Source organism: Hypomesus nipponensis, chromosome 15, assembly GCF_054491055.1.
Source record: "Hypomesus nipponensis isolate SF chromosome 15, ASM5449105v1, whole genome shotgun sequence".
Lineage (NCBI taxonomy): Eukaryota > Metazoa > Chordata > Actinopteri > Osmeriformes > Osmeridae > Hypomesus > Hypomesus nipponensis.
This window is the reverse complement of record NC_140375.1, coordinates 15,928,223-15,945,000: the sequence shown is the minus strand read 5'-3', so window position 1 is coordinate 15,945,000 and position 16,778 is coordinate 15,928,223. Positions and strand designations below refer to the sequence as shown.

General features: G+C 49.0%; 2 protein-coding genes across 2 annotated transcripts; both read right to left on the bottom strand.

The window, feature by feature from the left end:
• Window positions 1-6,308: 6,308 nt before the first annotated feature.
• rab38a (RAB38a, member RAS oncogene family) lies at window positions 6,309-11,638 on the bottom strand. The gene is made up of 3 exons (XM_084674197.1): window positions 11,368-11,638; window positions 9,178-9,458; window positions 6,309-7,660 (listed from the first exon to the last, which is right to left on the bottom strand). The coding sequence occupies exons 1-3, from the start codon at window positions 11,564-11,566 to the stop codon at window positions 7,508-7,510; spliced, it is 633 nt and encodes a 210-aa protein (XP_084530323.1). The 5' UTR covers window positions 11,567-11,638; the 3' UTR covers window positions 6,309-7,507.
• A 329-nt stretch (window positions 11,639-11,967) lies between these two features.
• ctsc (cathepsin C) lies at window positions 11,968-16,378 on the bottom strand. Its single transcript, XM_084675003.1, has 8 exons — window positions 16,051-16,378; window positions 15,715-15,860; window positions 15,299-15,462; window positions 14,773-14,928; window positions 14,483-14,601; window positions 13,863-13,994; window positions 13,291-13,523; window positions 11,968-13,195 (listed from the first exon to the last, which is right to left on the bottom strand). The coding sequence occupies exons 1-8, from the start codon at window positions 16,208-16,210 to the stop codon at window positions 12,929-12,931; spliced, it is 1,377 nt and encodes a 458-aa protein (XP_084531129.1). The 5' UTR covers window positions 16,211-16,378; the 3' UTR covers window positions 11,968-12,928.
• Window positions 16,379-16,778: the final 400 nt, after the last annotated feature.

Here is a 16,778-nt window from a genome sequence, read left to right as displayed (position 1 = left end):
TGCTCAGCGCTCATTTAACGGGCTGCCAACCGGGATTTACCGGGAGCCTGTCCGGCGGGCCTCGCCCACGCGCCGCTCGCTTGCCCACCGTAATCAGGCTAGACACACCGGCTCCCCCATGTTTAGTGTCGCTCACTTGCTCCCCTCGCGCTCCCCTCGCTCCCCTCGTAATGATGGCCTGTTTAATGCTCTCCTCGTTGTGTGCAGCCTTATCAGAGAGGATCTCCTGAGAGGATCTCACAGAGGACTGGGGTACCCGGCCCCCTCAGCTCAGCAGTGCTGTGTGCCGCCCAGTCTGCCCACGCTGACGGCTGCTAGTACACAGCATCGCGGCGTAAGGAGAAGTGAAGAGACTTAATGAGCTATGCTACATGATTGGATTAGTCTGAGCGTGTATGTGTATGTGTGTGTGTGTGTGTGTATCAACACAAGCATGGATGTGATTCTCACCGTTCTGTCCAGACTGGCCCAGTCTCCTGTCCTGTTTCAGAATCCTAACAGCCCAGTATTTCAGTCCAGTCAAACCCAGGTGACCAGTTGAGCTTTCAGTCTGGGCCCACATGCTCCCAGGTGCTGGGGTGGAGATGACTCCCAATCCAAGAGCCGGAGCAGGAGACGAAAGAGAGTTGAATAGATGGAGCGGAGAGAGGGGTCGTGTTCAGAGCCATGTGGCACGCACCAAGAGACAGGTGTTAATTGGGAAGGGGGTGCTAATTTCCTGCTGCGTCTGGTCTTCTGGCTCCTGGGAGAGGAGGGGGGGGGGGCAGCTGTGGAGGGAGGGGGGGCAGCTGTGGAGGGAGGGGGGGCAGCTGTGGAGGGAGGGGGAGCAGCTGTGGAGGGAGGGGGGGGGGGTGCAGGTAGGGATTCAGGCTCACAGCACAAGGTAGGAATGTAGGAATCTCCTCATCCTTGTGCTCTCTCTCATGACCTAGTTTAGACTCCCAAATATCAGCCCCCCCCCCCCTACACACACACACACACGCGACTCATAACATCATCACAGGCGGTGTTTAGACACGGGAACATCCATTTTCTGGCTGCTCTCCCTGTCTGCCTCCGGTGTTGCCAGGAGCGACCAGCGCTGGTGAGACCTAACGGAGGGTGGATGAAGGAGAGCGTGAGGGGAGCGCCTGAATGGCGCTAACCAATCAACCTATAGGAACTTATTTACCCAGCATGCCCTCTGCGAGGCGAGGAACTGTGCCGGGTGTCAATACCCTGCTGATGGCACAGCTGAGACCCAGGAGGTCAATACTCTCCACCCCTCCTCTCTTTCTCCTCCCCTCCCCTCCCCTCCTCTCCCCTCCTCTCCTTTTCTTTGCTCTGCTCTCCTTCATATCCAGTTCCTGTGTGTGTGTGTTTCTGTTAGTATATCTGTGGGTTGTATCGAGCCAAGCTAGACAGAGACGTGTTCAATGATGGGTGAGTTCTCCTTCTCGGAAAGAGAGTGTGTGGGTGGTAGCTCTCTCACCAAAGAGGAAATCTATAACGTGACCTGATGAACAAGGTCCCCGACAGCGACCGCCTGACAGACACTGTGTGTGTGGACAAACCTCAGACTGTGTGCACCAATGATGCTGTTCTTTGTGTCTTGTCAGTCTCATTCATTCTTGATCTGTCTCCAGCCCCCCCTGTCTCTCCCCCTCTCTCCTCTTCTCCCTCACCTCTCTCCCCCCCTCTCCCCCTCTCCCCCTCTCTTCCCCCTGTCTCTACCCCTCTTTCCCCCTCTCTCCTCTTCTACCTCAGCTCTCTCCCCCCTCTCTCCCCCTCTCTCCCCCTCTCTCCCCCTGTCTCTGCCCCTGTCTCTCCCCCTCTTTCCCCCTCTCTCCTCTTCTACCTCACCTCTCTCCCCCCTCTCTCCCCCTCTCTCCCCCCTCTCTCCCCCTCTCTCTCTCTCCCCCCCCTCTCTCCCCCTCTCTCCCCCTGTCTCTCCCCCCTCTCTCCCCCTCTCCCTCCCTCTCTCTCCCCCCCTCTCTCCCCCTCTCTCCCCCTCTCTCCCCCTGTCTCCCCCCCCACTCTCCCCCCGTCTCCCCCCTCTCTCCCCCTAGCTCCCCCTCTCTCCCCCTCTCTCCCCCTCTCTCCCCCTCTCTCCCTCCGTCCGTCTCTCCCTAACTTGAACAGATGAGTGTTGTTTGTTTCTCCCCCCCTCGCCATCTCCCCATCCATCCCCCTCTAGCTCCCTTCCATCTATCCCCTCTCGCCCTCTCCCCCTCTCGCCCTCTCCCCCTCTCGCCCTCTCCCCCTCTCGCCCTCTCCCCCTCTCGCCCTCTCCCCCTCTCGCCCTCTCCCCCTCTCGCCTTCTCCCCCTCTCCCCCTCTCCGGCTCTCCCTAACCTGGACAGATGAGTGGAGTGTGTGTGGGTCCAGATGGGGGAGGTTTGTTGTCCTCCATTCTCACGCTCCCTCTCAGACAGAGCGCCTCCCTCTAATCAGGTGATGGATGGCCCTCGTCCAGCCGACATGGCCTCTTGGACACCACTGATTGGTCAGACAGTGACTCCCTTCATCATGGGCCCGTTCCTCTGTCCACCTGTGGCACAGGAGGAGGCCAGGTACGTGCAGACAGATGGAGAGATGTAAGGACAGGCAGACAGGCAGGCAGGCAGGCAGGCAGGCAGGCAGGCAGGGGAGCAGTTTGAATGGCTGTTGGGGTGACTGATATTAGGCTCGTTCACAAAACAGAAGATGCTGATCAGCTACACTGAAGCCAGACGGCCCAGCTCTGCAGGCCAGAACACATTCCACCACAAACACATGACGCTGATGTCTCCACTCTCCAGTAATCTTCCGTCATGCGCTCCCAGTCCCTCTGGAGAGCCGAGGCCAGGGGTGGGCTCTGCACCCTGGGGCAGGCAGAGAGAGCCTTGGAGTCGGACTAGGGAGCGGTGCTGCAGGGTGGCTGGCTGCTGCTGCTCACGGGACCAGGAGCAACAGTAATCCAGCCAAAACAAGATGCTGGTGGCTGGCCCCGGAGCCGTTTCAAAGTCTATATTTACACCATGCGTGACCTAGAATGCTGGGTCATAGAGTTCTGAAGTTGTTGACAGGGTCGGGGGGGGGGGGGGGGGGCATACAGATAAAGATAAGCATAAAGATAACAGTTAAAAGAACAAGTGTAATGAATTGAGAGACAGTGAGAGATAAAGCGATAGCAGTGGAGAGACAGAGAAATAGAGAGAGAGAGAGAAAGAGGGAGGAAGAGAGAGAGAAAGAGAGAGGTAGAGAGAGGTGAGACAGCTGGGTAGAGCTAGATGGAGAAAAAGACCGAAGACGAGCAAGAGGGATTCTGGGACGACTGCGATCTTGAGGAACAAGACGATGTGCTAGAACGTTCTGTTGCCATGGCGACGACTGTCTCCACGTGACCAATCACAAAGTCCCACATTCGCCCACACACACACACACACACAAACACACGCACACGCATATACACCAACTCTCCACGATCGCCCACCCCACCAAAAAACTCCCTCTTACTATCCCCCCTCCTCTCCTCCTCCTCCTCTCTCTCTCTCTCTCTCTCTCTCTCTCTCTCTCTCTCTCTCTCTCTCTCTCTCTCTCTCTCTCTCTCTCTCTCTCTCTCTCTCTCTCTCTCTCTCTCTCTCTCTCTCTCTCTCTCTCTCTCTCTCTCTCTCTCTCTCTCTCTAACAAGGTTATTAAACTGCTGGTACTCCCCAGTCTTCTGTCTGCCTCTCTATTCCGTCCGGTCCTCCAGATCCCAGATCCTCCTCTGGTTTCACTTCTCCTCCTCCATCGCTCTCTCTTCCCATCCCCCACTCCACTTTCTCCACTGGCCAGGGAGTTCCAATGTGAAGGTTGGTGAATAGAAGTGTGTCCACTTGGAAGACTGAGTTAACCCAGAGCGAGGTTCCTTAACAAACAAACAGGGTTTCCACTGCAGTGCTCCACTGGCATCGCTAGATGGCGCTGTAAAGGACCAGGCCAGGACACAGACGGGGCCAGCTGCCAAATACCACTAAGGACACTGGTAGGACACATCAGAGGAACATATACATGCAGGCTGTGTGTGCATGTGTGTTAGTGTGTGTGTTAGTGTGTGTGGGTCAGTGTGTGGGTGGGTGTGTGTGGGAGGGAGGGAGGGAGGGAGGGAGGGAGGGAGGGAGGGAGGGAGGGAGGGAGGGAGGGAGGGAGAGAGGGTGTGTGTGTATGTGTGTTAGTGTGTGTGGAAGTGTGTGTGTTAGTGTGTGTGGGTCAGTGTGTGGGTGGGTGTGTGTGGGAGGGAGGGAGGGAGGGAGAGAGGGTGTGTGTGTATGTGTGTTAGTGTGTGTGTTAGTGTGTGTGGGTCAGTGTGTGGGTGGGTGTGTGTGGGAGGGAGGGAGGGAGTGTATGTGTGTGTGTGTGTGTGTGTGTGTGTGTGTGTGTGTGTGTGTGTAGCCAGAGAGTGAACAGGCTCAGAAGGACGTTGCTGTCTGATGCTTTCCATTCCTATCTCTGTGCTGAGAATGACACATACACACACACACAAACGCACACACACACGCACACACACACACACACACACACACACACACAAACACAGAAGTATAGACCAGTGCTTCCATCCCAAGGGCAGAGAGACAACCCTGACAGACAGAAAGGTGCCAAATAGGTGCCAGCAATTAACCCACTGAAGAGCCTCAATCAAACCTCTCCATCCGCCCCTCCATCCCTCCACCCTTCCACCCCTCCATTGAAGAACAGAGATATACATCATCTGACTCATAAAGAGAGTAGACGAGCAAAGACAGAAGCAAACAGAGAGAGGGAAGGAGAGACCCAGTGTGAGAGAGGGAGGGAGGGAAATAGTGGGAGAGAGGGAGGGAAACAGTGGGAGAGAGGGAGGGAAATAGTGTGATAGAGGGAGGGAAACAGTGAGAGAGAGGGAGGTAGAGTAGACAGAGAAGGAAGAGAGTGAGACAGGCCGATGACTCATTGAGAATGGTGCTTTTATAGTTTACCATTTCTACTCACTCACAGTCTCGTTCAAACTGAGGCTCAAACTAGCACACACAGACACACACACACAAGCCCTGGCACGGTTTCTTTCTCAGTGTCCCCTGGGTACTAGTATTGATTCTGCTGGAGTTTTCTGTTTTATTCACGGTTAGTAGAACGCTAGCTAATCTCCAAGTGAAACACTGCTCGAAATGTTTATTGATATTGCAACTAGCTGAAACAGAGTGTGTGTTTGTGTGTGTGTTTTTGTGTATGTGCATTTGTGCGTGTGTGTGTGTGTATGTCATGGTCAGCTTGTAATAAGGTGCAGCTGGTTTTTTCTCTTTCTCTCTCCCTCTGTGACTGAAAACCTTGTGATCCGCCTGGTCTAAAACAAATAAGAGAGCGAGAGAGAGAGAAAGAGTACGATATTGACAGAGAGTATTGAAAGAATCTACCAGCAACCTCAAATCTGTCAGCCTGTTACCGTAGAGACAGTCTCAGGAAGGAAGGTAGGAGAGGCTCTTTGATCTTCTCTGCTGTGGAAAACTCCTCCGCACACTACGTATTCAGTATGTGTGACATTAATCTGAACCATATCAGCAGAGATAGGAAGTAACTGAGTACAAATACTTCTATGGAAGCAAATCCGTGACATCATGTTTTGAATTTTAGATGGGAGAGGCTCCTGTAGTGTGAGGAGGAGCATGGGAAGGCAGCAGGGGCAACATGGGGGGCTGGTTTGGAAGAACGTCTGCGTAACTCCTCACAGAGCTGCCACGGTGGGCAAATCTGGCTTTCCTTTTCATTTGATAACAGGGATCCCAGCAGCTCAACTATGTTAGGTACGCTTATTACTGCTCCCCTGTTGACCCACACACCCACACAGTAGATACACACACCCACACACACATACAGTAGATACACACACCCACACACACATACAGTAGATACACACACACACTGTCACAACACAGACATTTTATACTTATTCAGCTTAATCCTTTCACCTCTCGCTCTCTTTCTCAGTAACACACTCATACAGGACAGCCAGCACCCAGGCTTCACTGTCTGATTACCTGTGGACTGACATCATACACAATAGAGGTACACATTCTTTATCTCTCTCTCTCACACACACACACACACACACACACACACACAGGTACTGGCTGTGAGGACAGGGATCTGATTTCTGAGGTGACTTCACTATGGGTCACATGACAGGTCAGTAGCAAGTCACTGGAAGCCTGAGTAAACTAAAAATACTTGTTCCAACAGACCAACCCTTCTTCTACCCCCCAACACACACACAGACACAACAAACTGTACAAACACACATACAGGAAATCAATAATGTGTAAAGCCATTTTATTTCAAATGTTTTATATAATAGTGAGTACACACTGCCAAATAACCCTAAAAATATATATGTACAGTATATTTATATGTATTTATGTAATATTTTAAACATTTTACAAGTTATCAAAATACATTTTCACATGAGGTTGATAAATAAACAACTGAAGGAGAGTCATATTGAGTAGGTCGTGCATCAGTGTTGTAGTGCACTTGTGGGAAACAATAACATCATATTAAAAGGCTTCTTCATTATAAAAGCAACCAAGACAGTTCATATATTATTAATCAATTACATCCATATGATCTTTCATTAAAAATTATAAGTATCACTGAGGTGTTTGACGGTGAATAGACCAGGTACTGGGCGGGGCTATAGACAATAGCTGAGTTTTGTAATTGGGTAGATTTCAGTTTATTCGATGCTGATTGGTTGAAGAATTGGGAGTCGTTAGCATGTGTTAGTGGAAATGGCAGAAAGAGAGAAGAGGAACACGATCATAAGACAGGGAGGGAGGGGAGAGGAAGACGTGTTGGATGAAAGGGAAGTAGGAAGGAGACAAAGAGGAAGACAGAGATGGAGAGAAAAAAGCAAAGCTTTGATATTTTCTAACTCCCTGAACTCTCTTTGTGAGTGTGTTCTTTCAGCGTTTGGATTTCCATGTCTGTCCTTCAGTGTCTGCATGAGCGTGTGCATGTGTCTGTCTGTTAGCGAGCGTGCTCAGTCTTAACTCAGTCTCCATGGTTACTGAGACCCAGTGCCATGGTTTCAAGTCGCCTTGAGTGTGACCTAGCCTCTGACAAACACATCAACAAACACTCGTGTTAGCACAAGTGAGCCTGCACTGCCTCTCACACACACACACACACACACACACACACACCAAGGAGGTCATACATGAGAAAACACTGTGCAAACCCAAATAAATAAGATAAAAATAGACGTGATTGACGGAGGCAGGCTGGAACAGCAGGAGTGAAGGGGACTTCCTGGTTTATTCCCAACAACAAGCGCTAAAGTTGATTGATGAAAAACGTGAATACAAATCATTCTTTCTTTCTCTCTCTTGCTCTGTCTCTCTCTCTCTCTCTCACACACACACACACACACACACACACACACACACACACACACACACACACACATACACACACATACACACACACACACACACACACAGCAGGCTTGTAAATGACACTGTTATTGGTTGTTTCTACGATCGGAAGCAAGAGGAGCAGGTCCCACTTCTGCTGGAGTCTAACTGGGGAGAAATGGTGTCGGGCACCTCCGATTGAAGAATATCATTCTGGTTGGCTATGATGTGCTTCACCAAACAGTTAGCTGCCTCGTCTATGTTGATGTTTTCCTAAAAAAAGAAAAAAAAGATTACAAAAATTGAGAAGGAGAGAGAGATTGGAAAAGGCAGACATCTTTTTTTTTTATGAGGGCAGTACCTCACAAACTATCATCATGTCATCACATCTCCCTGGTCTGGGTGGGAGTCTATAGCTAGGTCAATAGACAGCTCTCAGGGTCATCTCAGAGGTTGTTTTGGAAGCCTGAAGCTGGAGTCAACACATTAATGAGAGATGCATCGGACATGGTTCAATAGCTACAGACACAGTTCTGCTTACTTTGAACACACACACACACACAGACAGAAACACACACACACTTCCTCTGTCTGTTGCAGTTGGAGCTGAATTAATTACTCTCCTTGACTATTGAATATTCATGATGTCCTTTATCAGCTGGCCCAGCAGGATGTGACACAGAGTCGTCTGCAGCACACTTCCTCTCTAATAACACACACCCAAATCCACAAACACTTGAACACATACACACTAACACAGAGACACACACTCTAACACGTACACACATACTTGTACAATGACTGTCTTCTCCATGAGCCTCTCATTGGACTGCATAATGGCAAACTTCTTCACTCAAGTGTACAATAAACCAGACAAAGGAAAGCCATACATACATACTAATATACCATACACGTTCGACTGCAGTCTATTGTTATTCAATACGCACACACACACACACACACACACACACACACACACACACACACAATTAAACCGTGGTAATGCATGTGAGAGGCTTTATCCAATAACAGGCACATGACTGTCACAACCTGCCCTTTCAGAATGAACCACAAACAAAACACTATCTCTTTCTGAGAACTATATCATTTATTAATCTTGCCTCGCAACAATGACTGCAAGAAAGACTTAACATCTGAGACAATATGAGAGTCCTTGGGTAGAGAGACCTAAAAGAGGAGACCCCCATTTGCATGGTGACACAGCTCTCTCAGAAACGCGTCATGTCATGTTACCCAGGAAGCAACCTTTCACTCTCTCTCTCTCTCTCTCTCTCTCTCTCTCTCTCTCTCTCTCTCTCTCTCTCTCTCTCTCTCTCTCTCTCTGTCTCTCTCTGTGGAGCTCCACTGGTTCAGCACAGTCTTGTGTGTGTACTAAATATTCACTTTAAGTCCATCTGTGAAATTCCAGGAGCATATGAGATGCTATTTTCAGTCACCTACAAATGTGTGTCAGTGTGTTAATGTCAGTATGGTGAACTGTGTGTGTGTGTGTGTGTGTGTGTGTGTGTGTGAAAGAGAGAGAGGGACAGGGTCACAGAGAGAGAGACTATATTTCATCAGCATATCTACCATCCCCGCCAGATCACTCTGTAACCGTAAACCAGTCATGACTATCCCGTCAGTGTGTGTGTGTGTGTGTGTGTGTGTGTGTGTGTGTGTGTGTGTGTGTGTGTGTGTGTGTGTGTGTACGTGTGTGTGTGTGTGTGTGTGTGTGTGTGTGTGTGTGTACGTGTGTGTGTGTGTGTGTGTGTGTGCGTGTGTGTCCTTACCTTGGCGGAGGTCTCGTACCAGCCCACAAAGCCATTCTCCTGACAGAACTGCTCCATCTTGATACCGTTGTTGGTCAGAACGTCCCGCCCCTGATCACACTTGTTAGCCAATAGGACGGTGGCTACGTGCTTCCCATTGGCTAGCGTCAGTTTGGCATCCAGGTCCTCCTTCCACTTGGTGACCGCCTCGAAGGAGGATGGTCGCGTGACGTCAAACACGATGAACGCCCCCATGGCCTCGCGGTAGTAGACACGCGTCATGTTTCCAAACCTCTCCTGACCTGGACAGGCATACATACACATACACACAGCCATTATGGTTTGCGAATTCTCGGTGATACGCCACTCCTCTAAATGTTTCCTTGAAATTTGAGCCTGTTCTCAATTATGTTTACATAGTGATCTAATTTACTTCCTAAAATGTGCACTTACTCACACACATACACACACACACACAGTAATGTTTAAGACATTACTGACAAAGGGTGAAGGGCTCATTACAGATAAATGAATGGAACTGATACATTGTTTCCCATGGATACAAGCTTCATTAGAAGGGGCACAGGAGGAGAAGAAGAGGAGAGTTGAAGGATAAAGAGATGAAGGCTTCAGACAGATCTGAGAGAAAAACAACACAACAACAAAGAAGGGGAGAGAGAGAGAGAGAGAGAGAGAGAGGGGGGGGGAGAGAGAGATAGAGAGTGAGAGAGAGAGAGGGGAGAGAGAGAGAGAGGGGGGGGGGGAGAGAGAGAGAGAGAGAGAGAGAGAGAGAGAGAGAGAGAGAGAGTGAGAGAGAGAGAGAGAGAGAGAGAGAGGGAGAGAGAGAGAGGGGGAGAGAGAGAGAGAGAGAGAGAGAGAGAGAGAGAGAGAGAGAGAGAGAGAGGGAGAGAGGGGGGAGAGAGAGAGAGAGAGAGAGAAGCATGGAGGGTATGTGAGCGTACATTCTTCTGTGCTTATAGCTTTACGATAAGTACACTTGGAATGTTCTGCTCAGTAACCTTCAGTGGCCTGTGTACCATGGTGGTCATGGCCATGTTATACAGCCCCTGAACAGCCTCACGCCATAACATCCACCACCCTGGGAGCCAGGAGGGGAGGACGGCTAGGCCTCAGTACCCCCTGTAGCCCCATGACATTTCTCGTGGGAAATCAATGCAAATCCTTAGTGATTTATTACATGTAAGACATGGGAAAACCCAGTTCACCCTTATCTCTGACCCCCCCACTAAACAAACATGGAGATGAAGAAGGATGTTGAGAGAGACTCAAGCCACTGGGAGCTGGCCCAGGTCAGATCTTTCTGTTTCTACGAATATTTAAATGTTTTTATCATTGAACCAGTGAACAAAGAATCTTATGCTAGATAACAGCTAAATCCCATCAAATTTGCCCTCACTGTAGCAGGTGAGTAGGTTAGAGGTTGCATAACTCTCCCGGAAGAAGCCTGTCGGGTCTAATTCTGAATAAAACCTCTCTTTATCGGCGCGCAAGCCTCAAATCTCACTCACATGAGTGCAAGACACATGACCTTGTGCGCTCACCGGACCGGGTACACGGGAGTGTGTGTGTGTGTGTGTGAGACAGAGACAGGGAAAGAGAGAGACAGGGAAAGAGAGAGAGAGAGAGAGAGAGAGAGAGAGAGAGAGAGAGAGAGAGAGAGAGTTCACGGGTGCGTCAGAGGATTCTCCTCAAGCCTTGTGATATAGTTTGATTAGTCCTGGAATGCTGTACTTTATCACAAAATGTGTTTTTACCCAAGATAAAGTATTATTATATAATAATATATATATATATATATTATATATAGATATTAGCGAATTAAAAACAATAGCTGCTGAGAGTATAATACTACAATATTTGTATTTCAACACAGACCCATTCTGTAAGATCACGACGCTAAACTGGTAAAGTTCAGACCAAGTGATAACTTTTGTGCTTATAGTTGATTGTGACATTCAACGTGGACATCATCCGTTAGATCAGCATAGTTTAAAGGCTTCATGAAGCTACTGCACACTGTGATATGGCTTTAGCAGGGAAAACATGAATCTCTTTCTATTTAAAATTTGAATTAAACATTTGGGCAAAATCGAAGACAAAACAACAGCTGAAATTGAAGTATGGTATCAATATCTCTGACCCGAGTCACACATTATTTTTTTTGTTAATAACTACAAAAACGTATCCTACCTGCGATGTCCCATAGTTGCAACCGAACCGTCTCCTGGTCCCAGTTTAGTACTTTGAGGGCGAAGTCCACTCCTATGGTAGCTCGGTAGTTCGGGCTGAAGTTCTGGTGTACGTAACGTTTAATGATACTGGTTTTCCCCACTCCAAGGTCACCTATAACCAGGATCTTATAGAGATGTTCTTTATGGTTGTTCTGCATTGCGGCGTAAGGCAAGGGCTGGGCATTAATACACCGTGATGGATGGAGGAAGAAAAGCAAGAGATGAGAGGGTGAAAGAGAGTGAGCGGAATGAAGGGCAGTTGTGGGTTTCGAAGAACAAGAGAGTACACGCCCGGAGAACAGGCTGCTGAGAAGTATCACTACTGAACCTTGTGACTCGCGCGCTCCAGAGATGAGGGGATTGAGAGCACGCGGGGACTATGGCTGGATCGAGGCCCTGAATAGAATATCTTGAGAATGGGGCAGAAACGTGTTCTCACTTTATTGTGACAGTTAAGCTTTTTTTTGACATATTTATAATGCGTGAAAATACTGTTATAAGTTCAAATGTCACGGTTCTACAAGCGTATGTAAACATGAACGGCGAAGTCAAAACAATATTTTTTTCAAAAATCTGCTTTATTTTCTTCCATTGTAAAACGAGTGCAAATCATGCATAAAATCCATTTTTAAAACAAGCACATTAGAAATAAAAGGCTGCCACTTCTAAAAGGCTGCCACTTCTAAAGGGGGCACTGACATCAAGGCACGACAATGAAAGTTCTGTCCCTTTTACACATTAAGAAACAAGAGTCCCTGTAACATCCTCCCTCATGACTCCAACTCCCAGAAGCCCCGGGGGATGAGATGACGACCAGGTAGAAAGCAGAGACCAGGATGTGTGACACAGCCAAGCTCCACTGCGTTTCCCTGAGTGATGCAGAGCAGCAGGCTGTTGATCGACAAACTACAAAAAACAGATACAAAAAAAAAAAACTACAAATGACAATCACTGTGGCACTTTTTGAAAACTCCCTTTAGGTTTTGTATAAAGAAAACTTCACTGATACAGGTACAAACACACAGCTGTAATTTATCCCTTTAAAGAGAGGTGGGTTGTTCGGTTTCAATTTATAATCCTAAGTAGGCGTCAGTTATTTCCTAAATCATACGTTACTGACCGTAAGTGTATTATCACACTAGCAATTTCAACGAATATTTCTCCCTACGAAAACATCACAGAAAACACTAACCTAATCCTAATCAGCCTACATGCCTCCTGGACAGGTGAAACCTGTCTGTCTTCTATCCAGAACTCCAGACCAGAGATCATTAAAATGTAGGAAGTATTTGGGTCCTGGCTGCGATCCAAACCTCAAAAGTCTCTAGTTTGGAGCGGAGCCAGGAACAGATCAGACACTCAGAAGGAAGTAGCAGGATGCCACAGACAGAAACAGCACCTGCATGCCAATGGTCCAGGGTAGCTCTCTTCCTCTACGCCTTCCCCTCAGCTGCCCTGACAGGCCAAGGAAAGACATAAGGAAGACCCCTACTCTACACGATTGACCTTGTGTGTCCCCGCTACAGTTCGCCTATGGGCTTGGCTGCCACGGCGATGCTTTCGATGGAGCACTCGTCGGTTCCCCGGCGGATCCGGAAGAACCCGCCCTCGCCCCAGCCTGTGCCCCAGCTGTTCTTCACCACCCAGAACTTCTGCCCGGTCTTGTGACAGCGTCCGTATCCCACCAGGAGGACGGCGTGGTTGGTGAGCTCGAAGGGGTTGTGGTGGTCGGTCAGGCCCGTGTGGTGGTAAATGCCCTCCTGGTAGTGCATGAAGTCTGGGTACACCTGGAGGACGGAAGGAGGGGGGTTGGTATGTGAAGGGGCGTGTGGGTCAAGTGAACACCAATCAGTGTACGACACGTGCATGCTGGCGTACACACCTCAAAGGCCACGCCCATGGGCCCGTTCTTGACCAGCTCCAGCATCATGGCGGACTCGCTGCAGCCGCCGTAGAAGCCGCCCACGTAGCTGTACTCGGCGGCGTAGAGACGTCGGCAGTTGCGGGGAACGCCGCATGGCGTGTCCTTCCCCGCGTAGGGGAAACAGGACTCTTCCACGATGCCAAAGTCCTGGATGTACTTCCCAATCAGATACGGGAAACCACCGTCGCAACCTGGAAACAGAAGTACCATGTTGGCAGAGGGAGTACACAAGGGGGTGTGTGTGGGGGAAGGACCCAATACAGCTCTGATTTACTGCTGGATAGGTTTTTTCGGTATGTCAGCTAGAATAATTTTGGCAACAAACTTCAGTTATTTATGGATACGGGAACTTTGAGCAGCCTCAAACAAAACAATATAGCACTAAACTAACCATCTTGTTCTACAGCCTTTATGTTTGGGGGCGCGCTCACTCCCCTCGTCTTGTGAGATGAGGGACTCATACAGTGTGTGTGAGTGAGTGAGTGAGTGAGTGAGCGAGTGAGTGAGTGTGTGTAGGTGGAGGGGGTTACCTTGGGAGTACTCTGAGCAGGAGACCACCTGCTGGGGGCTGAAGATGGGGCTCTGGGTGTTGTTGGTTTGGATCCGGACGCGGGCCTCCAGCATTCCCATGGTAGCGAAGGAATAGCAGCTGCCGCAAGACCCTGCCGTGGAGACCAGAGAACCAATCAGAACGAGCAATGGTTTGACCTCATAGAGATAAAAGGTGAACAGGGTTGAGAGATAGGTGAACAAGGCTTGCACTGTGAAGGCTGTTATTCTGTGTTTTACTCCTCTAGGGACCCTGGGCACTTGCCAAGGAATCACTGAATGAGTTAATTTCTCTCACAAAAGCTGAGCAGTAGGATCTCAGGGACAGGTACACTGACAGCCAAGTACACGCCCCAAGATTAAACCAAAAACCAGGAACCAGGTAAACCAAGAACCAGACCAATCCTGAGCCCTACAGCAAGTAGTCCTCTATACATTTCATGCTCTTTTTTTTCCTTCACTCGAATAGTTCTCTCCCTGGAGACCTGTAGAGGGTTCTTCAATAAGAGCAATGCGTGTGTGCTTGTGCATGTGTACCCATGCCCCTAATCAGCCCTGGGGTTGCTCAAGTATTCAAGGCAGACTTCCCATTGGGTGTTACCTTGGTTACGAACGGGGCTGAGGTAATTGACCCCGTTGACATCACGCCAGTCCCAGCGCTCGGGCAGTGCCGACGCCAGCCTGGCACCTTCAGCTGTGACAGGGGTGGGGTGAGCACGCCTGGGGGAGGGGCAGAGACAGGGTCAGATGGTCCAACTTAACAGGAAGGTCACTGTGACTAATGGGGCCAGCACCTCAGAGTACCTGTAACCAACATCCCAACCAACAAGTCGAGAAGATAGACTGTGTGAGGAAAGGCACACAAAGCTAGACGTGTGTGTGTGTGTGTACCTGGGGATCTGAGAGGCGGGACCCCCAGCGCGGTACATGAGCTCCATCAGGCTGAAGGTCTCATGCTCCCTGTAGGGGGCAGCCTTCCAGGAGCTCTGAGCAGAGTTGATGGCCTCGATGAAGTCCAGGTTGTGTTTGTACGGCCTCTGCTGCAGGCTGCGAGAGCCGAGGATGGAAGAAACGCTTCAGAGACTACTACACACACACACACACACACACACACACACACACACACACACACACACACACACACACACACACACACACACACACACACACACACACACACACACACACACACACACACACACACACACACACACACACACACACACACACACACCTGGGCGTACGACACTGTGCAGTTACAAGACGATTGGTGCGAAAATACACTTGTACAAGCTTCAAAAGCATGCCAATTATTATTGTGTGTGCGTGTGGGTTTGGTGAGTATCAACGAAACAGGATAAGAAAATATTTGGGGTTTAAATTTCCTTTCAGCGTTCAAACAGGAAGTGTGACTCACAGGCGGCTCTTGTGGGTGTGACTGCGTTTGTGTACAGTGCGGGGGGGTATAGGGACCACCTTCTTCCCCACGAAGCAAGCCCAGTTGTTGCCAAGGACATCATGAACCCAGCCTGCCATCGTCTGGTCACAGTAACTGGTCACCTCAGACCCCTGCTGGGAATACTGGGATGGGAGGAACACCAGGTTAGAGGTGTGTGTGAGTGTGTGTTCTTGGTCAAAAATAATCTTGATCTAAAAAGAGGAAGTGGTTGAATTACTAGGCAGGACAACATTTCTTGTCACTCAAAAGGCAGTGTCATGTGAGAAGGAGGGCTGATTGAAAGTGAAATTAAGAAACATATCCTATAATGTAACAGCAGAAACTGACAATTAGCATGATACAAATGTTGTGTGAGAGTATGTGTCTGTCTCCACCTTGAAGAAGCTGAACCACTTGTAGTTGTTGAGGACCACCTCAAAGCCCTGGTTGTAGATGAGAGTGAAAAAGCCCGTATTGCCGAGGTCATCTAAAGATACCGACAGCTTCTGTAAATCCACCTTAACCGTTTTAACGGCAGCTCCTATTTACGGAAAAATAAACAACATGTCACTCATGATAACGTAATGCAAGTGAGCATCAATAACAATTATTTCTAATCTGCAAAGCATTAAATGGTGAGTCACGATTTTTGATCAGAAAGCGGCCGCGAGTTGTGTTCTTCCGTGTTGTGAGTTCAAAAGAACAATAGCCCACGCTTGGCCCTCTCTCACCCATTTGAGAACAGTTGACGGTTTTGTCCTGGCCTCCCTTCGACACCTGGAACACCCATGTCCCCAGAAGATCTTCGTAGGAACAGTTGGCTGGAGTATCGCCCACGGAGCCCTCCACCCACAGCAGTAACACACACACTAACACAGCGCTCACCCTCATGGCACACTATGTTTGTTAGCTGGTCAAGAACCGAAGCAGAGTGCTAATATGTGCCGATGCGAATGCAATTTTCCAACGGTCTTTCCCGAAAACCACCGCCTGCACTACCGTTTGTGTTCGTGAATGCCCTCTGTCACTGTCCCTGTTTGTCTTGTCTCGTCTTGTTGTGCAATGTAATGATCAAGGAAAGGGAAGTTTCCTTTGGGTCATATGACTCTCTCCGCCTGTCACGTGACTAGTAGAAACCGTTCAGAATAGACGAGAGGAGGAGGTGCAAAGAGGTTGTAAAAGTTAAAATAACTGTTAATTAAATATGTATAGCCTACAGTAAAGCAAACTGAAGACGTGTTTGAGTGTGTACGTGTGAGAGAGACACTGCACTTTCTCAGAGGAATATTCAAGTAACTCATTATCTATGCATGGCCTAATTGGATTAAAATAGGACAAGCTGAACTGAAATTAGATAAGACGCTCATTTATTTAATACCTCCTACATACATGTCTGTTTAAAGATGATCATTAGCTGTTACAGTAGGTTGCATTTTTTGACAAACTAAAATGTCTCTCT